At 38.1% G+C, this 23,815-nt stretch overlaps 1 protein-coding gene across 1 annotated transcript in view; it reads right to left on the bottom strand.

Annotated features, from left to right (window-relative positions):
- Positions 1-8,282: 8,282 nt before the first annotated feature.
- Positions 8,283-23,815, bottom strand: part of LCP2 (lymphocyte cytosolic protein 2) — a 32,799-nt gene continuing 17,266 nt past the window's right edge. The window contains 16 exon segments of the mRNA XM_009285694.2: positions 8,283-8,944; positions 9,674-9,829; positions 10,919-10,996; positions 11,871-11,974; positions 12,829-12,875; positions 15,156-15,276; positions 16,318-16,330; positions 16,924-16,954; positions 17,893-17,997; positions 18,104-18,123; positions 18,215-18,240; positions 19,038-19,121; positions 19,333-19,402; positions 20,656-20,756; positions 21,489-21,687; positions 23,039-23,101. Coding sequence (XP_009283969.1) covers positions 8,822-8,944; positions 9,674-9,829; positions 10,919-10,996; positions 11,871-11,974; positions 12,829-12,875; positions 15,156-15,276; positions 16,318-16,330; positions 16,924-16,954; positions 17,893-17,997; positions 18,104-18,123; positions 18,215-18,240; positions 19,038-19,121; positions 19,333-19,402; positions 20,656-20,756; positions 21,489-21,687; positions 23,039-23,101 — 1,341 coding nt within the window. The 3' untranslated portion in view covers positions 8,283-8,821.

The following is a 23,815-nucleotide window of genomic DNA, read 5'->3' as shown; positions in this document are numbered from 1 at the left end:
CTTGGGTACGTGAGCATCTACGTGACGGACTTTTACAACCAGGCTCTCTACCTGGGCAGCAATATCTTGCCGCAATGCGACAGCCCAGCTGGGTTTGCCTCTGCGCTGCCAGTTGCTCTGCTTCCATTGCTGCAACCACCCCCACAGGGCATTTGCCACCATCCATGAGTCAGTATAGAGATAGAGCACTGGCCACTTTTCTCATTCAGCAATATCTAAAGCCAGCTGGATGGCCTTCACTTCTGCAAATTGGCTGGATTCACCTTCTCCTTCAGCAGTTTCTACACCTTGTCGTGTAGGACTCCATACAGCAGCTTTCCATCTCCGATGCTTTCCTACAATACAACAGGATCCATCAGTGAACAGAGCATATTATTGCTCATGCTAAATCCAAAACATTACTTCATCTCTGATTATACAGGAAAATAAATTTGGATATCCTTTATTTTGAAATCCTCCTGTTCAGTGATTGCATATTTAATTGTTTTATTTTTGCCAGAAATTACATTCAAAGTAATTTTACTGCAGAGGTGAGGAAGGCAGTTCTGTAAAGTGATCTGCACTGTTTTAGTTGCCTGCAGTGCTTGCTGATTCACATCATAATCTTAAATTCATGACCTGAAGTATATTTCTAGTCTTCCTGATCTTTTTTTCTCCTTAGAGGACTGGTTTGGTGGTAATTCTGTCTTTATCTGAGATTCATAAAGGTGGTTGAATGGCTTCACCTTCCATAACAGAATGTGTTCTCAGAAAGACTCCAGGGAGGCAGCTGTTTCATGTGTTAAAGTAGCATGCACAGCCAGATCAGTCCATGATTAAAAAGAGTTAAAATCAACTTCAACTGCATGTATCTTTGCACATAAACCTGTAGGTTTATATCAGGCAGCTGAAACTGCAGCTCATAAACTGACATGCTGATATGAAATTGTTAGCAACACTTATGAGAACACTCCTCACACAGAGGTGTAACTTAATAATTTAAATTATTAATTTCAATTTTTCACTTTTTTTCACCTTATAAAGAAATCCAGAAACTATTTCAGTTCCAGGTAAATGTGTTTTTAGAAATTAAATATCTCTTACTCTCTTTTTTTCTTCTTAAAAGAAAATGCCTTGTACAATCAACCTCCTATACTGTTGGTCATCTTGCTTGTTAATATCTCAAATTATTGAAGATTATTTTTAGAAAGGCCTTGCCTTTAAGAACCACTCTACTGGGTTGGTCCAATTAGTTCTGGCAACTCAGTTTATTGTACATATTTTGAATCTAATTTTTCTGGTGGTTACAATATTCTATTTTTCCTTCTACAGTTAGTTCACAGAAGAATTTAAGTATGATGTGAGAGATTATTTATAGGATGTGGAGAAAAACCTAAATGTAGAAAGTAAACTTAAATGAAATATTTGAACAGAGGTCAATGTGGAACTGCCTCCCATGTCTCGAAAAACTCCCTGTTACTCAATAATTCACTTCCTTTGAGGTCAGCTATATTTTTCCCCTTCCCTACTACCATACTAGGATACTACACCTCTTTTTCCTAGCAATCGATACAGTAAAGCAGGTGCCTGTTTATCTTCATTATAGCTTCCTCTGCTAACCCCATGCCTGGCAGCCATTTAAGCATTCTCCTTTACAGGTTGGTGAAGAAAATAACTTCTGCTTAGACTAACACAAATGTTTTCAGGAACTTGCTAAGCTACTGTTTTACTTTTTTGTACATATATTTCATATACATTTTTATATATAGGAGATATATAAAAACACCTTGTTGTATATTTTCTTTGTACACACCTATACTCTGGTATTCCGCCAGCAAAATCACCAGCTTCTGCAAACCACGGAGTACTTTTTCCTTAGAGGGGTACAGAAAGGGCACAGCTAACTTGTTTGCACTGGGGTTCTTACAAGACCTTATAAACTGAAAGACTATAAGACAGGAATTAGTGCACATGTAAAGTGTTTCCTGCTCTGCATTTCTCATCTTCAGAAAGCCCCACAATCTAAGCAGCGTGTCATGTTTTCTCTTTGAATCACAGTTTAATTGTGCCTTAACAGAAAATGCTATTCTGAGTTGCAATTTAGCGTCACCCGCAGTCACAAAACAATACATTTAGAATGATTCATTTTAAAGAAGAAGTTTTGTGAAAGCACACCCCTGAAAAAGACGGAGAATGGAAGAGTAAGTAAATGGCAGGCAGCTGACTTCTCTGTCCATCTGTCCTCTACTGCACATCCAAGTAATTCCATTCTCCTCTGAGGTACTGGTAACCCTCCTCCACTGGTGCCAAACAGCAAGTTCAAAATACAGATGAACACTCAGCAGCAGGAAAAGTGGTTGCAGTAAATTAAATAAAAGTGCTGACAGCCATTCCCTTGCGTGGTGTCCCTGGCTTTACGTACTATGGGGCACACACCAGGGAAGAAATGAACAGTTCCCAACTCCAGGTCATTATTTAGCAGTTTTTGTTGATTTCAACTCAAGTCAGATATGTGCATCTAAGGGCAGTGTTCATTGTTGTAGTCTAAATTGATAAATCTGTATAGCAAAGTGTCTTTCTTGTCTTCCTTGAATTTAGGTTCATTATTTGATCTTTATTCATCATAAATTGCTCTTACTCCATGTGAATTTAAATTGACGACAAAAAGGAACAGACTGCTTATAAATTAGTTGCTGCAACATGCAATAAGTGCTCCACAGGCAGGGCCTCAAAGGACGAGAGGAAATCACCATCCACCACTCCTCCGTTAACACCTCAGTCCTCTCTTCTCCATTTCTTCTTCAGCTCTCGCAACATTTGTGGTTACTTTTTACCTCCCACTCCTAAAATCACAGCTTCTACAGGACTCTTGCAACCTACCAACGTTTCGTGTGCTGGAAGAGGGACGCATCATGGGGCTTTCCTTGCTGAGCAAAGCAGAAGGCAGCGAAGCACTAGGGCTGCCCGTGCACGGGGGCATGCACTTCCTCCTGCCTGCGTGGGCTGCTGCCTGCCCCAGGCCAGGGGAGCCGTTGGCAGCGCCCCAGGGATCGGTGCCTCCCAGGACCCGCTCGTCCTGCTGCCTGCTGGAAGGAAGCCATGGCGCAGCCAGGCCGTGGTAACAGCAGGCTCCTCACCTCTGGTGGAAAGGGCTGTGTTGCTGCCTGCCTGCAGACCCTACCAGCGCCTGTGAGGTGCCGGGACTCAGCCAGGCTGCGGTTTCCTCAGGGACAGCCCTGCTTGCCTCCATGGCAGCAGGGGAGGAGGAGCAAAATCACCCTGTGGTATCTGGTGTTCTGCGAGTTTTGCTGCTAGCACCCGCTGTGCATGCTGGGGAACGGGGGCAACCGGGAGGCCTGGCTGTGCTACCACCCCGGCCTTCAAGAGCAGATGGGCCATCCCTGCAGGCTACACCTGGAAGTAGGGCCTTGGGCACCAGTGCCCTGGGAGAGGCGAGGTTTTATAGGCCTACATGCCACAGGGGGGTTGGTGCCGATGGTTCTGACTCTTAGCAAGCGTACCTGCCCATGAAGCACCCCCCAAGCGCAGGTGAGCGCTGTCACTATGGCCTGACCAATCTGTGAGGTAGCTGCCATCACTGTATTTCAGTCCTTGGGCCTTCCTGTGAGGCACCCCTTCTGCACTACCGCTTGTTCAGGACAGCCTCTGGTAACCGGGAAATCCTCAAACCTTGTGGGGCTCCCTCATCGCACGCTTCACGGTGGCCCATGTGGACATCAGAGCTGGCGCCCTCCTGGGGAGGTGCTTCATCCTGAGCAGCATGCTGATCCCACCCGCCAGCCCCACAGAGGGCTTTGCTCTCACTACAGGCCATTTAGGGGGGGGAGTAAAAGAGGGGCATGCTCTTTTGTCTGCCCTTTTAGCTAAGAGCAGGGTCTTTTTCATTTCATTGCACCCTTTCTGAATACACAGTACCAGGGTGAAATAACCCCCCTTTTTTTTTCTTTTTTCAGGGTTGAAACAGCTTTCCAGTGACATCAGTGCTTCATCCTGAGCAGCATACTGCTCCCCCCCGCCAGCCCCACAGAGGGCTTTGCTCTCACTACAGGCCATTTAGGGGGGGGAGTAAAAGAGGGGCATGCTCTTTTGTCTGCCCTTTTAGCTAAGAGCAGGGTCTTTTTCATTTCATTGCACCCTTTCTGAATACACAGTACCAGGGTGAAATAACCCCCCTTTTTTTTTCTTTTTTCAGGGTTGAAACAGCTTTCCAGTGACATCATACACTTAAACTTGCCTGAGGGTGTCCTAATGTGCAAGGAAAGAAGAGCAGAGAGAATGGGGGACGAAAGAGCCCAGGGATGGGGTATTTAATCTCAGCTCTGTTACTGACCAGCAGACATTCAACACTTGACTTTGTGTGTGTGTGTGCTTTAGATTCTCCTTCAATAAATCGATGATAGAAACCGATTGCAATGCCTTTTTTGCTTTTATAAATTTCAACACTTGACTTTGTGTGTGTGTGTGTGCTTTAGATTCTCCTTCAATAAATCGATGATAGAAACCGATTGCAATGCCTTTTTAGATCTTTTATAAAATTTTCAATTAAAAAAAATACAGAAATTTGTTTGAGGAATTCTTCATCACTATTATGAATATGCTTATTCACTATTAGTAGTTCCATGTTTAACTCCTAAAAAATTTCTGAAACACTGCTTCTAAAAGAAAGTAAAATAAATAAAATTCAAGATTTAAAAAAAAAAGATTATTTCCTCAAGAAGAAATAAAACTGTTCAACCCCTTAGACTCTACTTTCAAATAACACTAATGAAAACAAGGTCTACTCATTATATTTATAAAATGTTATTACATATTTGATATGAGATACATACATATGTATCTCTCTCTATATAGATAATACTCCATAATAATTTGGGGTTTGTCCTTTTAGGATCTTTGGCCCTGGCTGATGACCTCAATGCAAAGCCACTGTCTGAAGGGAAGAGAGACTTGGACAAAGAATCTATGTTAAATGTATGTTTAATTTTTTTGTTGTACTTCTCAATGTGTTCAGGTGTTCTACATAGTGAGCATTATTTAGGAATCACCCAGAGTTTTTCCAGATTTTATTTTTTCCAGATTTTATTTTGAGAATTTCTGAATGATAGAGAGCTGATAACTAGTCCAGAAAACATGATATGTGTGATTTTCTTTAATATTTTTCCTAAAAAAAAAAAAAATCCTGAGTGTAGTATAAATTTAAAAAATAAAATTCTTTTAATTTCAAACGGTTTCTAGTCTTACTTGTCTCCAGATTTTGATTGTTTTTTTGAGTTAAATGTTGAAGGGAGGGAATATGATCTCTAAAATAAGCAAAGAGATGTTGATTATAAAATAATTACCTATGCAGACACAAATGTTCCTGGGCAGATATTAGCAGATTCATTAATATTCGGTGCTAATAGTGACATTAATGTCTTTTATGCATGTTAACGTCACAATAGCTCCATCTTGTGGTTGACTAAATAACGTGACAATTTTCATTTAGATTCTACAGGAAAAGTAAGGTCGAAAACAAAAAATAAAAAAATGCTATTGAGGGGAGGAAATTTTAGATCTGATTAATTTCATTGCAGTTGTTTGTAAAAAAAAAAAGGAAAAAAAGGAGCAGGAAACAAAAAAATAAAGCTTGAGAGTTTAGTAGTTGCCTTCAGTAGTTGCAATTTTCCATACCTAAGTGGATAATTGTAAGAGGGGGAAAGTTTTAGATAAAATATTATTTTAGAAAAAAAAATTCATAAAGGTTATGATTAGCTGTATTACTGAGTTTATGAATCATATGTACACTGCCAGTTATGTTTTGTTTCTATTTCATACAGGCGTTTGAAAATGCTGCTGCTGATCAGCAGTTTAACCTTGAAGTTGCAATTAAAAATGTTGACAAAATGTCCAATGAGCTGAAGAAACTAAATGGTAATTCTGAGTTCATCATCCAACTAAACAAGAAGCCGTTTAAGGCATTGTTTTAAACAGTATGTAGTTGTGAATGGCTTGTGTTTTCTATGTCATACAACTATTTTTTAATCTAATGAAACAATACAGTTGCTCTTTTGTTTTGAAAAATTAATGAAACAGTAGTTACATAGAAATGGAATCATGTTAGGTAACCATGGAAAAAATCTGTTAGGTAGTCAAAGTCGTTCCTTTGCAGGGACAGTAATAGTCTCCTCATAGAAATATTACCAGGGTGCTAATGCCAAACTTTATTTAACCATCTTGAGGTAAACAAAACAAGGTGGCCCTTCACATTTTTGAAAGAGTTGATAGATGAACACTTTAGAAAGTGCTGTATGTAAACTGCCATTCACTTAGCATCTGCCATGCAATAAATAGCATGATGATACATTGCCCTTTGTCTTTCAGTGGAAAGCCAGCTACTGCTTTGTGACCTTATTTTGAATTTCAACCATCCTATGAAGGCCAAAGATTTAAGAGAAGCTGAAGAAAAAACTTGGAGTTTGACAGATTAAGTAATAACATCCATTTTCATGCAGTCTTCTATTACTACTGTTTCAGTTTGAACTGTAAAATGATAGGACGGTTTCCTGCAGTTAGCCTATTTTTATTTTAAACTGAAAATGTGGAGTGGAAAAATGCTGTAAGTAGGTTATTGATTTTGAGAGGGGTTTTTTAACCCAAATTTCCCAAATTAAGACCACTAGGGCTAGAAAGACTGAAATCATTAACTAGAAAGGTCAGGAAACTGGGCATGAAGTTTTTCACGTGGTTGTCTCCCTTTAAAAAAAGACATATTGGAACAGTAACAAGAGGTTTTAATTTACTTCATGTCAAGTCATTGCTCTCTTATCTCAGTTGTGCTCTGGAAAAGAGGATAAGAAACAGTCAGTAAAGGAGGAACTGCAGCTTGTCATTTGATCTGCCTTCCTCATTCTAAAAACGTTGCTGAGGAAGCGGGCCAAAGAGCAGATTACTTCTGGAAAACCGAAAGTACTTTCATTCTAGTTTCTGGACTGACTTTCTAATGCACCTAGCTACAAAAGAAAGAAAGAGTTAGTGGCCTAAATACTCTGTCCTGCAATCTTCTTGGCCCAAAATTTGAGTAGCCGGTATTTTCATGTAGTTCATTACAATCATACTTTACTTGTGGGCATGTTTGAATGTTGAGGTGTGTTTTTATTGATATACAAAATCTGAATAATCAAATCAAGATTTACTCTGCTGAAAAAAATATGCAGTGTTATAATTTGTTATGCTGGTTTACATTTTATTTCTCTTTCACTAATGAGATGATTTAAGACAAATAAAACACAATTCCATAGGAGGTATTTCTGGGTTGTCAGACTTTTCAAGGCAGTGCAATGAAATAGAATTACAACCTCCAGCTCACATAATCAGTGGTAATATGGAAGAAACTGACTTTTCTTTCACAAGATTAGTACTGAGCTTTTAAAAAATATTGGGCTAGAAACAGGTTTTGACAGCTAAAGAATTTTTAAATTTTTATTTTCTAAATAAATATATTAGAAAGGAAGATAACATTTACAAAACATATATATTTAAAGTAAAAATGTTTATGAAATCTAATTATATTCTCTGAGAAGCTATACAGATTACATGGAAGATATTTTTCTGCCTTGAATTTTGGTTCAAATATTTCAAGTGATATACACACAAATGGCTTTAAAGGAGAAAAAGCGTGACAAAGTCTAACATAATTATCAAACCAAGGTCTTGTCAGAAAACAAAAGTGACTAGAAAACCGAGGCAGAGTTGGATAAATCCCACTTAACAAAGGAGAGGGAAAAACTCTTGATACAGCATGCTTCAGTGGTCCTCAGTTACAACTTATATTTTAGAACTGAGAATGTTACCGTTTTTCTTGAAAAAATACAGTAAAAACAGAAAACAGTTGTGTAAGAGGAACTAAGTTTAGCCTGTCTGCTTTCTAAGAGATTTGGGTGTGTTCTGCCAATTAAGAATCACATGATGATAATCTTGTTGATGTGTCTCCTATAAAAAAGTAGTTGCTTAATTTAGAGTCAGAAAGATGCAGCTAGAGAGAGGTCTGTGTTAAGGGGGAAAAGCTTGTTTCTGAATGAGGTTAGAGGATCCTAGGCTACATAATCCCAATTTGTGGGCTAAGACATGCCACCAGTGAATTATCAGTATGGCAGAGAGAACATGATATCTGTAGGTATTTTATTTTTCTATAAAACTATGAACAAAGACAGTTTCATAGCTGAATAACACAGACACAGGTCTTGACAGGCAGCTGCATATCCAGGGTTGGGGGTTTTTTTTGGTGTCACTGAAACCTAGGTGTCTTTAGGATCCAGGTCAGAGTCCCAGTTTTTTCACAGAAGTGGCCATAGTTAGATTTATTGGGAAGTGTATTGTGGGAAAAAATTTGGCTTTTATTGTCTTTTGTCTACTCCTCAACTTCGACAAAGTTTGGGTCTACTCTGTATCACTTTAAATAACATAATTGCTGCTGCAGTTCTGATCTGAAAAATAGATTACTTTTTTTTTTTCCCTATGAAAGCAGAGACTTGTATTGGTATTTATTTCATGGGTCCTCTAATTTTGTGTGGAAATCATTTCAAGAAGATACACATGTGTTGGAAGAAAAAACATTCTCATGTCCTGCATGGTTAGTAGACAGTAATAAGCACATTGTAGGAAAATCAGATTTATAGAGTACTGCATTTAAGGTATAATTTAAAAATAACATTGTCTTTTTTCCTTAAAGTTAAAAGGATTTTTAATGACTTCATGATTTTAGTTTGCTGAAAAAGGAAATATCCTGAAGTTTACAAACTTCAGCAGGCTTTGATGGTATATGTGATCTTCATTAAGGTCTCATTTAAATATGTCCTGCAGCATATTTTAACATGCACTGGTTTCTTGAACCTCTGTCTTTTCCATCAATCAGAAGAAGAGGTGTTCTTTGGAAGTAATCAATGATATCTGCTACAGAAGAAAAATCCTGTGGGATGGAAAAAATGAGAAGGCTATGGCAAAAATGTCAGAATTATTAGTAATTACTAAAACCAAAAGGGTTTTTTTTAAACTCTAAATATTTAGCAGTCTTATAAGGTCCAATAAATACTCTCAGATCAGCTGTTTTCATTCCTGCCATGATCTGTAGCTCAATAACTGTTAATCTAGTGTGCATATGACCTACTGCAGTGTTGTATAATTAATTTATGCAGTCTTGGCCTGTTTAATACATGATGTTGTCATTCTGCTTGACATGATGATCGCACTTGAAAGTTCAAAAAGTTGACTGGTAAATTCAGAGACTTCTGACTCAATCAGAACTGCAGTACATGTGCTGACCAGCCTGCCGTAAGTTTACTTACTTATGTAAGTAAACCAACAGTCTGGGAGCAAAGCAGTAAAGTTGGCAGATATGGATTTGCTCTCATCTGTATATTTCCCTTATCTGGTCTCTTAGTGCTAAACAAACATTCCCTAACCAGGTATATGGATTTCTAATAATAGCTGCATTCTAAGGCTATCCCTTCATTCCCTGAGTGCAAACAGGAGAATCTGATTTTACTTCCAGCAGTAACATATTCTATCAGGAATGACTCTAAGACAATAAGCAGAATTCCACTGGAGTGAAACAGCTGCCAGGTTAAGTAGCCTGACACAGGAATGAGACAGGAGATACATTAAGATGAAGGGAAGTAGTGTGAAAAACACATAGTACCTCTTTTCCTTTTAAGCCGGTTCCTAACAAATACATGTGATTTTGCTCCTGATAACGAATCTGGATGTTGTATACTTTATTTCTGTACAACACCATCAGTACATATGGATGAGTAGCAGTTTTTCTTGAGCTGTCTCTTACCAAGAATGTTCCATCCTGAAAGATGAAAAAATGAAAGATGACAACTAAACATCACTTCTGAGTTTGATCAGCATAACAACCTTAACTAGAGCATTCATGCTTTTATGTGTTTTTTCTTTCTGAAATCTCTTTCCTCCTGGTAAGAGAAATGGCACTATTAAAGAGTTTAGGTCATTTCTCAAATGTTTTATCTTTCAATTTGCTACATAAAACTTTCCTGTCTGATACAAATGCAGATTTTTAGGGAAGGGAGGAATGGTGTTCTATGAGGGAGAGATTCCATCAAAGGAGGAAGCAAAATATCAAAGGCCAAACCTCACATCACTTTAACCAGAAGAGAAGTTCATTTCTGGTAAGTGCCAATCAAGGTTCCTATGGGATCTATTTACAGACAGCCTAAAATAATGATAGTGTCTGTGTAGTTTTGGTAAAGGCAGTGATATTGTCTCACACTCTCTGCTTTTCTTCATTTCAGATCTGTTTTAACAAGTCTTCCATTGAAACACCCTTTCTTAAAGGCATTGAATGTGGTCTCATAAGCTGGACCTTCGTACAAGTCATTGAAATGCTGTACATGTTATCTTCAGCTCATTGCATGTGCTGTGAAGCATCACAGAGTAAGCAGATTTCCCACAGTGATGGCATACAATTTGGTTTATCTCCACATGCACAGTTAAGCCTGGGTTTCATCTGTTTGAATCTATACTTCATTTTGCTGGTAAATATGGCCTAGAAAAGGGTGGGATTCATCTCATCTAACTCAAGCTATCTAGAACTTGGAATTTGCAACAAATTCCTCACTGGTGACAGAGAACTATTTCCAGAGAACAAGTCGCTCTTTCTAAGAGAGGCGAGGTGAAACTGCTTTCTGGAGACACATAATTTGTTCTCTTGGACTATGGAAAACAACAGCCTTCATGGCTGGTTTAGACTAGATGTGTAACTTTTATGTGGGTAAAGATATTCAAGGCAATCCTTCACTCTAAGTGAAGGATCTATATTGGGGCTATAACCTTATCATGTTATTTACCTTCACTCTTCCCATACGACTGCAAGGACATCTAGCTAGGAGATGGTGACAATCACCAACGATTTAAAGAGTACCTTGTTTATTTTTCGAAGAGCTGCTTCTGCTTCTGGCCGGCTAACATAAGCAACGTACCATTCATCATTTAGTGAGTCCTGTGTTTTTTGTGAGAGAGGGTAAAGGAGAAAGTCAGCTGTCAATGAATGAGCTTGTGATGTTAACAACATACAAATAAGTAGAGAGAAATTTGAATGTGAGGGGTATTTGGGTTTATGTGCAGAATCTGTGAAGGTATGAGCTTCAGGGATCATACTAGTATATATTACTGTATGGTAAGTGGCACTAAATGGTTTTAAAATTATTTGCTCACTTTGATAAATTTGAAAATATTACAAACCTAGCTATAATATGTCTGCAAGTAAACCAGGAAAACAGATATTTCCAAATATTTTCAGTGAAAGATAGATTTTAAGTGACATTTTCTCTTTTGTCTGCCTGGGACACTAGCATCCTTTGGCTACGTTTCTCTGGGGTTTTTTTAAATTATTTTAATTTATTTTTTCTTTTTAAACTATCATCTGAGACAATAATGCAGACTTCCTGTGAACATACCATGTATGGTTGCCCAGCAGTGTTATCACCAGGAGTGGTTTGCTCTAAACTTGCATATTTAAAGAAATGTGAAACAAAAATGCACTTAAAGGGCATGAATTCTTTACTCACCAAGGTTTTGTGGAAGGAAGGAGAACTGAATATGTAATGCTAGTTGAAGGCAATTGTGCAAAACAAGTAATCCAGCAAACAAGTATTTTTCTTATTTTGTTCTACTGGGGTTTTGCTATTGTTGTTTTTCTTAGTGAAGACAAAATAAGGCACTAAAGTTTGACACAGAAAAGGAAACTGAAAGCACCTGCTAACATCCTTACGGTGACTACTAACTAGAAAAACAACTTTGAAAAATGTTCCCTCTCGAAATCAGAAAATTTGCTGTGTTTAGCAGTTATGGTTACTACTTGTAATGTTTTGTACCTCATCTTCCTCCACATTTGTTTGGTGAACAATCTGTCTGCTAGGAATTGGCAATGGAGGTCTTATGTCAGCTGTGCCTCTTGAAGGAGATCTGCTGTTGTTGCCTTCAAAGATATAAAAGTAGAAAAAAATGTTAAAACCAGGAAAATAATTTCATCTGTGGAGTGCATACAGGGTGTACAATCTTGATTTTATGAGGCATGAAGGATTTATATCACTCTGATACTGAGACATTTTGAATTGATTTGAAATCAGATTTAGGCTACTGTATGAGAACCAGGTTCTTTACATAAATTCATCCTTGGTGCACAGGGACTTTAACTGAACTTTTGCAGTTCAGGTTTCCCTGAATCAGATGAACTTGAAATAGAGGTTACATTTTTTTAGTTTCTGTACCACAATTACTCAGTTGAGAGCATCTCCGGTTTCTTTAGAGACAGTTAGAAGTAACGTTGTCTCTTTGCACTCCTTGCCTTCTTAGCACACAGAAACTAAAAAAAGTCACTGTAAGACATTGGCAGCCGTTACCATATGCAAAAAATTATTTGCAAAGCAATTGATTTCTAAGCTTCTTTTATTTTTTACTTGTTATTACAAGATAAATATGCAGCATATTTCACATGGAAAGTGTTTTCTCCCTTTTTTGAGAGTATTAGTATACCACAGTGACTTGCAGGTAGTGTTGCTCAGCTCTCAGTAGTGTTAGCTACATTGAAAAAGATGCTTATATGAAGTTTTGACAGTGGTTTATCTAGGCAGTAAGCCCAAACTTCATGGGAAAAAATAATCTTGGATTCAGACTGTTACACAAGATGCCTTTCAGGAACTTGATAGTTTTCTGTTCACAGTCCAACCAGAAACATCCATAGAAAAAAAAGATTCTATTAACTGCACTGAAACCACCTTTCAGCCTTCAGTCATTTTTTGACCAAAAAATGCAGGAATGCAGGATACAAACCTAGATGTAAGCGTGGTGGTAGTGAACTTGAAGACAGGTTTCTAGCACTGTTTAAAAAAAAAAAAAAAGTAGTCAGTATAAATACACTTTGCTATACAACATTTCTGTGCTCTGAAGAACTGATCTGGACTTTGTGCCTGTTTTACAGAATGTGAGATCCTCTTCAGACCTATGCAGGATGAGGATAGCCTTCTCTTTCTTCTTTTTGTTTTTCTGTCCTCCTTTTTTTGTCAGTAGATCCACCATTAAGTTTACTTGAAGCTGAGTATATGGGAATAAGGCAGAGGGAATCAGTAATGGGCCACCAAGACTTCTGTACCAGGATCAATGCAGAAAACTACTTCAGCTTGTTGAGTTTTCACAGGGAATGGCTACTTTATTGCCCTAAAGCAGGCAGCACAGGCAACAGCTTTCTAGATGTTTCTTTCTGCAGGTTCCACTTATAGAGTAATTTTTCTTGTGGCTTCTAAAACATTGTTGATGAAAATGCAGTTTCTCATCATTAATGTTGCAACTACAGATGTGGAGCTACTGGAAAGAGTCCAGTGAAGGGCCACTAACATGATAAGGGATTGGAGCATCTCACATATGAGGAAAGGCTGAGGGAACTGGGACTGTTTAGCCTGGAAAAGAGAAGGCTCAGGAGGGATCTTATTAATGCATATAAATACCTGAAGGGAGAGCCAGGCTTTTTTCAGTGGTGCCCAGTGACAGGACCAGAGGCAGTGGGCACAAACTGAAACACAGGAGGTTCCCTCTGAACAGTAGGAAACACTTTTTTACTGTGAGGGCCACTGAGCACTGGAGCAGGTTGCCAAGAAAGGTTGTGGAGTCTCTGTTCTTGGAGATATTCAAAAGCCGTCTAGACATTGTGCTGGGCAGCCTGCTCTAGGTGACCCTGCTTGAGCAGGGGGGTTGGACCAGATGATGTCCAGAGGTCCCTGCCAACCTCAGCCATTCTGTGATTCTGTGAGCTATGAGCTGACAGTGGCACAGAGCTCATACCCACAGCACCATAACACTTCCATGTGCCTATGCTTTCCCTCCTGTGTTCATTTTTATGCTTTTTGTTAGAAAATCTACAATTTCCTTTTATGGCCTGATCCCAGAATCCACATCCAAAACTTCTCAAAATGAAGAATCCCAATCTTCAATTTTTCTTTTTTTTTTTTTAATTACTTCACCTAATTGGGAACAAACTGCCTGCACGTTTTTCCTTTGCAGTTCATATTTCTCTTCTGCTTAAATGAACTGTACAAAGAGCTCTGGGATGAATATGTTAACTATGTTTGCGGAACAAAAACACCCTATCATGGCTTGTGATTCATGGGAGAGAATCAGCCAAATTGGGGCCTCTGCTATAGCAAAATTTGGCAATGCTGTTTGAATATAAGCAGAAGTGTTCATCATAGGAATAGTTCATATTTGCATATGACCTTGCTATTGCTACTGCAATATTTGTTCTACTGGGGTGTCAGCAGTTCCAGAGGATGATGGTAAATGGGAGGAATTCATCAAAGAGCCATTAAAAAAACCCAGAGATTAGAAAATGTACTTCAGACTTAGACTCAAGGAGCCCACTCTAACTCATGAAAGGCTAAGTCTGTTGCACACTACATCAGAAATCAAAATTTAATTAAGGGCTCTTCTATCTAGCAAATGAAGACATAACAATCTAATATTTGGAAGTTGAAGCTAGAAAAAATGATAGTTGAAGCAAGGTTCACAATTTTAAATAGGAATTATTAAGCATTAGAACGAAATTTAATAAAGGGGTGATGAAATTCTTTCAGATTCAATCTAGACAACAAAGGTTGTGGGGTTTTTTAGTTTTGAAGCAATTAGTCATTGTAGCTCTAGCACTTAGGCTCCTAGAGTGTGCAGAATCCTTTTAACCCCTCTTTGACCTACATCCTGCACAGTTTTGTAGGAGAAGATGATCCCTTCCCAAAAGGGCTTGTCATTCCTATGGATCCTGCAGGCAATGGGAGAGATGTCTCAAGAATGGAAGCATTGTACCATGTAGGCCCTAAAATACTTCCTTGACATAAAACTGAGAGATCTGCATTTTTTTCTTGGTTGCCTGATGTACACTATCTGCTTCACTGAATACAGAGCTTCAATTATATGAAGGATTCTCCTCGATAGTGGGAACGACACAAATTAGCATGTAGTGGAGGCAAGCGTATAGCCTGAAAAATAATGGACTGCTTCAAGTAGTTATCTTGCGTTTGCCTGAGAATGCTGTAGCCGCATACATACTATTATTTGCTAAATTGCAGAGATTGAGATTCAAAAGGAATGACACAATAATGCGTGAAACAAACCTTTCTGGACCAGGCATACTGTTGGATCCTGGCTTAGGTGGAGGCTTGACGGATTTGGATGGGAATGTATTGGAGCTGTATGGGGGCAAAGACAGCTGTGGCACTGGTCTTTGGGGTGCAGCTGTGAAGAGGAAGAGAAGGAAACTTAAAACTTATGTGAGACATTCTTAAATGAGGTAGAATGAAGAAATGCTGTTACATTACTGCTGTTTAATTAGATAAACATAATGGAGTAAACTGTTTTATAAAAAGTCCTTGATATGTTAGTTACAGATTGTAAACTCATATGGTCAACTGAGAACTTAAAATTAAGTATTAAAATTAAAAATAAACTGGAACAGGCTTGAGCAACATTTACGTTTTCTAACTTCTGTTTTGGATAAGCCACAATTCAGATAGATACCTTAACTGCAGTAAAGCTGAAGGTGGTACATAACCATCTGTTCTCTGTTACGTTGCTTCTAAATAGTGGAATTGAGGTTACTGTTTTGAACTTCATTCCTTTGTGAGATTTCTCCCATATCATCATAAAAAGCAGCATAAAATAAAACATCTTCTTTCTGCAGTGTCCTCAGACCTCAACTACTGGTGAAAGGGGAACAGATTAACTGTGCTCTGCACAGCTTAAACAGCCCTATTCTTTATGGAGTCTTAGAGGCAGTGATAATTTGTAGAGACTGGGCCAAATGTTCTGCTTCTGTTATGGCATCACTTTACCAACCTAATTTTAAGAACCAGGATTCTGAAGTAATTTATACTCTTATTATATGAAACAAATTCTGCTTCTGTTTGTTAGAGTAAATAACATTACACAGAAGACTAGTACCAGCAGGGTTTGGCTGAATGTTTTGTTGAAAACTGGGACAATACCAGGTTTACATGCCCAGCTGTTTGATGCTGCGTGCAGATCACAAATCTCTAAAATGTAATATGCTTCAAAATAAGAACTCCTGCTGTCTTGTAACCAGCTGACTGAAGGAAGCTATTAGCTATTGATTTCCTGTGTTTTGTGGCTTTGATACATAAATCTGCATGAGGTACTTTATAAGCATTCTACAACCTGTCAAGATACCACCTGACTTTTTGACATGGCTCTAAAGGAACAACTCTGCAATCATTTCTTTTTTTTAGAACTAAGACAAAGACAGACTTTAATACTTACTGTCTTCTTCTTCCTGGGGAGCCAAAAGAAAATAAAAATTAGCAACATATTATAGCACAGTTCTTAGGGATATTTTACAAAACAAAACCCTGGAAGTTGGTGAATTTTGAGTACACAGGGACTCTAATATCTATACTGTCACTTTCATCTAAAATGCTGGGGTTTCTATCTTCATGCAACACCAAATAATTTTTAAAGTTCTTGCATTAAGGTGCAGCTATTATTTACAAATAAGCCATGAGGTAGATGTCTCATATGGATCTTGACCCAAAGTAGTCAGAAACTCTCAGCAGATGTAAACTTTCCTCATCCCTTCAGTAAGTGTAGGCTCTGAGTTATCTGAAAGTGAAATCCTTAGGTCAGCTTAAGCTGAAAAAAAACCCCAAAACCCAAAACCTAGTGTAAGCAAAATCAATTCTCCCATGTCATAAAAAAAATCTGTTATCTAAGATAAAGTACTCAGGGAATAAACTGAGCTTGACATAGAAGAACTGGTTAAAAAGAAACCATGTGCTATGAAAGATTCCAGAATTATTAGTTTATACAGGTACTTCATTTTATTGCAGTCCCTATACCTTTAAATATTTGCTTTGAGACTATACTTACTTCATTTTTTTTGTGTGGTGGCCAACCCTGCCTGAAATGAAACAGAGGAAACAAAACATGAATCATAGGTGGAATATTACTCATTCACTTTGTGTGCATTAGGCCATATTTTCAACTAAGACATGAGTTTATAGTAAGTTTTACAGACCCAATGAATGCAGAAACATTTTTTTCCCTCATAAAAATATCTAAGATTCTAATTTTCGGCCATAATCTAAGACATTATGCTAGTCCTTAGCCCATCTTGATTCTATCAACAAGGAAAATGTCTGATGAATTTATTATAAGATTAGAACTTAAAACAAGTTTTTACAATGATGAAACATTAGACTTCAAGACTTCAAGTCTTGAACTCATTTATAGTACTTAGCAACATTGCTGAAGCACATGATAAGCCTTCCAGTCTTTGTTTCTCTGATAAATTTTCCTGGCTGATTAGCAGATCTCAATTACTTTCTTATTTTCTTTTAAGATCAGTCACAATGTTCAGCCCACAAGTTATCTAGAAAATGCTAGAGAATGATCTAGTTCTGCTAGAGAATGCTGTTTGTTATTAAGAGGGAGTTTTGCAGGCTAGTAAAATCAATGGTAGGAAAGTAAAGCTTTCTTTTTCTAACATCCTAAAAAATATAGCAATAGAACTCATGAATGAATGTTCCCTAGAGCAAGAACTTGATCTGGTGGAAAAAACATGGATCGTATATGTCTTTGTGCAACTTGGAAGTGAGTCATGCCCTATATGAAACAGTCATGGCTGTTTCAGACATGACTGGAGAGACAGCCTTTTCTGCATTCACACTTTTCTGCAGCTTACAGCACATCCCATGCATATTCATAAAGCAAAACTTTGATATCCGCAGACACTGCTGTCATGCAGTAGCAGTAAATTATACTATCCTGTGTTGCTTATCCATGTTTTTGTTAAATTTAATTTATCCTTTATTAAATTTCAATTAAATGAACACTTACTTTACAGGGGTTTGCTTCCTTAGAGGAGATGGATTGCCTCTTTCATATCTGTCACTTGGTGGGACAGGAGGTTTTGGCATCATTGCTAGCTGTTCCCCCAGGGATCTAAAGCAGGAGCAAGATGATGAAATAAAGGCAGAAAGCTGCTTACTAAGAAATAACTGGGTAATACTGGCACTGAGAGTCTCATTTCCAGAGGTGAAACTCTTACCTTAGCTGCGAAGTCAGAGGCTGTAAAACAACAAGGAATAGTTAACAGAATGTGTAAGTATATCAAAATAGGTGAAAAACATCAATAAGCACCAAACAAAAAAGACCTTACTTTTTCAGGAAAGCCTGGCTTCCTTCCTGAAAATAAAAAAAGCTTACATTTAGAAAAAAAGAAATTTAAGATAATTAATTAAACTTTCTATGAAACAAACAAGTTTTGCATATCATCGAAAGTGAATTTTGCAGACTGAAGCACTCAGCCTCCTGAGATGTAAGCCAGAAAAATATTTTGGCTTTGCAAGAGATGGCAAAATTGCAATATCTCTTATTAAAGGAAAATGCAAAAATTTTCAAAAAGTGGCATGTTTTACGATCATATTTTCTATGGTTCAGCTTTGAATTACTGGATACTTTTATGCCATTATATAACAGATGAAAGTGTTTAAGTAATAAAAATCATAGAGTAGTCTCTTCAGATTCTTTGTAAAATACGGTTTTCAGGTCTGAAACAAATGCTATTTTTTTTCCTATGTATTTTCAGTTCTCAGCATTCTTTTAGGTCTGGGTGCCAAATTACATATAGTAGCGTATGCAGAGTTTTGTTAGCTTTGTATGCAAAAGTTATTTCCTCTTTTAATCTACTAAGTATTTCCTTGTCCATTCACTTAAGTATTACATCAAACCTTTTTTGCACAGGGATCTCATAATGTCTGTCCGTTCAACTAGTCCTGACCTAGGGTTGCTACTTTCTAGATCCAATTCCTCTCACTTTAAAAGTACTGCTCACATTATTTATTCATAAACAGATCACCTTGTATGTGATTGTATTACAGTATGCTTGGTTGAGCCTCGTTCTTTTGCATGAATGATATTCAAACTGATAATTTTGAATAATTAAAAAAACCCCATTGACATTAGCATAAGCAAATACTGACCTGATACTGGGCTTTCTCTTTCAAATGGTGGAGCAAGGCGATCCAGCGGGGGTTTTGTGCTTCTGTCTATAGAAGGAGCTGGGGCTAAACACAAAAGCTGGGTAAGATAATTTGCTTGTATAGGTCAATATATCTTTATTTTGCATAGCCATGAACTGGTGTTCCTTATTAGGATAACAAGTGAGGCTTCCATATAAATAGTAGAAGAGGGTGGAACTGAGGAGATACAGACAAAAGTGAAGTGCTATATAGCCCGTGAGAAAAGCTTTACAAAGAGAAAACCAGCTGTACTTACGTTTCAAAGGCTTGATATTTCTGTCTCTACTCAAGTCATTGTTGCTTGGTGGAGGAGGAAAAGCTGGCAGCTAAAACAAATATTTTGCACGTGGTTAAAGTGTGTCTTCGCCTTTCTGTTTTAATTTTAGTATATTAACTCCACCACACCACATCTGCCAATCTTTGTCTCTGGTACAGCACAAGGAATAGGTGTCTGCTCAACCCAGGAAGGGTAGGAGCCATTAACACTCCTGAAGAATGACCTACGTACATGTTTTTTTGTTAGATGCAGAATTGCCTCCATCTGTTTCATCTCACAAGGAATACTCTAGTGGGGTGTTATCTTCGGGGAGGGCTTGGGTATTGTCAAAGGAAAGAAACAGGACCTTCAACAATGCTGCTGTATCTTTGCCCCTTCAAAGCTGCAGGTGTTAGTTTTGAAAACTGGTATTGAAATTAGTGGATGTAAGTTTGAAGTTGAGAAATATGTTTTAAGTCTGTGTTACTGACTGTTGCTGACTGAAGGAGGGGAAGAGAGGACTGTTCTTTGTTACTGGGAGAGCTTGGGTCAAACAGTATTGTGTTGTCAGCAGCTGCAAAAGATGTTTGCATCTAAACCTAGATTTCTCCAGACAAATGCCTTCCAATGTTTGTTCTTATTCCCCAAAAAACAGAGCAGCAATTTAGGACAGCAGTCTTGAGAACTCATGACACCTAAGAGTCCTATGTGTTTTATATATGTGAACTATGACACTGGATCAGGCCAAAAGTCCCTCTATCACATCCTAAAATTACCTTTATTTGTGTACATGGGTAGGTCTAATGTACATCTGTTCTGGCATACAGTGAACCTGTAGTGCCAGTTGTAAACAGCACAATAGCTTTCAGTTTTGAAGTATTCACAGGACAAAAAAAAGGAGAAAATCTGGGTCATCAGGGTTCTCATTATACAGTCCCTTATACTTTTAAGTGGCCTTAATTCAATTGGACAACTGCTAGCAGTATAGCTTGGAAAGACTTAGCCTTTTTTTCTTTTTACAAATATCACTAAAGAAACAAAGAGGGATCTATTACAAATCTATAATTTATATGGGAGAGGTATTCACAGGTGGGTACAAATTTCCAGGGTAAGAAACAACCAAGTAATGTGAAATAATTTATTTGTCCCATGAAATTTAATTGTTCCATGAAAAAATGACCACCCTGTAACAGAGTTCAAATCTATTTTGATGGCTGAAATTCTTCCTCTACATATACTATCTGAATAAAAATGGCATTACACTTGGACTTCTAAGAAGGTATTAGCAAAGGAAATAGGTGAAATATTAAGAAAGAAACATACAGAAGCACCTCTTCCCCCAAATGAGGCTGGTACTGGGGATGGGCCTGGTCGCTGGGGTGGTACTGGAGGCTGAAGTGATGATCTAGTTGTTGGAGGTCTGTCTAAAGAAAACAAAAATCCAAAACTAAACAACTACACAAACAGTTTGGTTATTTTATTCTCATTAGATGTTTATGAAAAAGAGCCCTTGCAATAACCTGCATAGCACCTCTTCCCCCAAATGAGGCTGGTACTGGGGATGGGCCTGGTCGCTGGGGTGGTACTGGAGGCTGAAGTGATGATCTAGTTGTTGGAGGTCTGTCTAAAGAAAACAAAAATCCAAAACTAAACAACTACACAAACAGTTTGGTTATTTTATTCTCATTAGATGTTTATGAAAAAGAGCCCTTTCAATAACCTGCATACTTAACTTAATATATCATAAAGATTTGTTTTAGTATATAATGGACAGTTGCTCTTTCTTTTCCCAATTTTCACTAGAGTTTTTTGCCACTGTTTTGACAACTTGTTCTGTTCAAGGTTGCACTACTAAACCTCATACAGTATGCACATATACTTCATGCAGATTCAAACCAAAGGCCAAATAATGCACACATCACATGAAACTAATCTTTAATCCAACAGAGCTTGTCTGAAATAGAAAACTTAGCTTTAAAAGTCACAAAGCCACCAACATGCACTAAGTCTGTGCCGCAAAACCTTGTTCATGAACTACACTGTTCACTTCAAGGAAAAACCTTCTATATTCCATTACCAGCCACCTAAAATGTGGCTGATAATGTGTGAAAATATCATTTACAAATTATTAATAACACTTGATTTTTAGTAATTACCTATATAATCTGTGTTGTTTGCAAGTGACTTGGCAGGAAATATGACATTGTGGTGTGCTTCATCGTTATTGGATGGAGGTGGCTCATAACCATCACTGTCGTGTTCTGCTTCCTCAGGTTCTTCTGTTGGTGATTCATAGTCAGCCTCATCTTCCTTTTCCTGGTCATCATCAGGGCTTTCATAGTCATCATCTTCATCCTGGCAAATGTACATAAAAGATGGATGCTGTCACAGGATACTGAACACTGCAGTGCAATTTCCTTGTGGCCTTTCACTGTGGTATTTTTCACTCTGGAGGATATCAAGTTTTTATAACCAGTTTGAGTGAAAAAATTCTCTGTTGAAATAAAATGGGGAAAGGAGGCAGCATTTTATTAACACATACAGCACTCAACAGCTTAAGAAAGAAAACGAGTATCATTTTATAACAGTAACTGCAGTGGAAGTTATCAAGATAAGGTGATAGCTTATTGAAATGCACAGTTCCTTTGTTTTGGGTAACAGACAAGGCACCAGCAAACAATTCAGTGCTTCCTAGAAACACACTGGAGCAGCAGGTGGTGCCTGTTGATATTCATTCTTACTTAATAGCACATACTCTACAGCCTGCAACTCAACTTTTAAAAAATGCTTCAGAAAAAATGAGGTCTTTGATACGGGTCTTGGTGCCCTCCGCTGACCAGAACCAAAACAGCTTCATACAACTTGCAGGACCTAGTAAGATCACAGTGAAAATATGGTAGCGGTCATTGCACACATCTTCTGTGCAATCTGCCAAGGCTTACAAGAAAAAGAATATTCAATTTGTCATTGGCATCTTGGCTGAAATTTCCAGACTAGCTCTGTATTGACATAGAGCCCAGGTGCTCTACAGGTGATTACTTTTACCTTTTGTGCTCCTAAAATAGCAGCAAATCTCCTTCAAACTTGTGGGTTTTTTCTCCGTTTTTTGCAAAAAAACATTGGCACTGGTCAATGTAAGAGTTCTTCATAAACCCGGACTGTGCATCAGTCAGCTTATTCATTTAGCTAGCTGAGTTTTGTATGCTTCATCTAATGACATTTACCAATGCATTTTCTATGCCGAAAGGCAAAAGGAACTTTTGCAGTCTAGTTGGCCTCAAAAAATTAGATTCTTCAACAAATCAACTCTAGAGAATAAAATGGCAAGACTTTGCCATTGAATAACATAGCAACCTTTCCTTTACTAGCCACCTCTTCTCAGAGCTTGAAATAGGTATATAAAATTCAGCTAAGATTCTGTGGACACCTGGTCGTAGGCTGTGAGCTTCTACTTGAGCCAGTGGTATAGGACTGCCATTCTGAAGCTCTGCCTTGCATCACTGGGGGAGACCCTTTTCTCAGTGAAGAAATTTGTACGCAGCTACTCCAATCATTCATGCTCCTGCTTCTCTTTCTCCTCATCCTAACACCCCGTGACGTTGCTCACTCCATCCATGCTGCCCAAAGTAGATAATGCAAGAAATGATAGGCCTTGCAGAAGAGTTAATCCATTCAACCAGTAGGTTTTGTTAATCCTGATACTCACAAATGAAGACCAGCCACCGTCTTCTTGACTGTATCCTGCGTAAAGAAGCATAACCACAGGCTTCTTAGCATGTACAACTTTAAACTATCAAGATGTAACTTGACAAAGAAGACACAACAAGTCCCAGATCAGTTCTGAACCATGATGCTATGTCACAGGAACAAGGCAGGTCTTTCAAGTGTAGGCAGGCAGTCATGAAAGGTACTACAAATAACATTCTGATTCAATACTAAGAGTATAGCTTATGTGAGATGATATATGTGCTGTCACTTCAAGTTTGTCCTACGCTTCCAGTTTTAAATATAATTTGAAGTAGAATGCTTTCAGAATGAGCACAGACTTCTTATCTCTCTGTTTGATACTATTTTAGCTCTCCTATCAACAGGTTTTTTAATTTCAGTAGGACTGGGGGAACATGGTAGCTTGCAGAAATTTTAAGTGCTCGTGGCCTACTAAGAAAATAGTTGAAATAAAAATTCAGAACACGGCAGACATCTAGAAGCTTACCTCTCTTATACAGGGTGCTGCTAGGAGTAGGGGCAGGGGGCAGAGGTGTTGGAACAGAAATATATAAGCACTGATACTATGTATTGGGTATGAAAGGCAGTCTGAGGATGCTCATGTAAATGTCTCTGCTCTTGCCTTTCTTCACCATCTTTTCTATTTTAAAAACATTTTTTCTTCCTTGTTCTCCTGTAACTACTCTTTATTCTTTTTGCAACTTCTTCATGCTCTCATCTTTTCCTGTTTGTTGTTTTGGGCTCCCCCCCTCCCCCA

Source organism: Aptenodytes forsteri, unplaced genomic scaffold (assembly GCF_000699145.1).
Source record: "Aptenodytes forsteri isolate BGI_AS27 unplaced genomic scaffold, ASM69914v1 Scaffold54, whole genome shotgun sequence".
Classification (NCBI taxonomy): domain Eukaryota; kingdom Metazoa; phylum Chordata; class Aves; order Sphenisciformes; family Spheniscidae; genus Aptenodytes; species Aptenodytes forsteri.
Note: the sequence above shows the minus strand (reverse complement) of the source record. Positions and strands in the feature narration are given on the sequence as shown.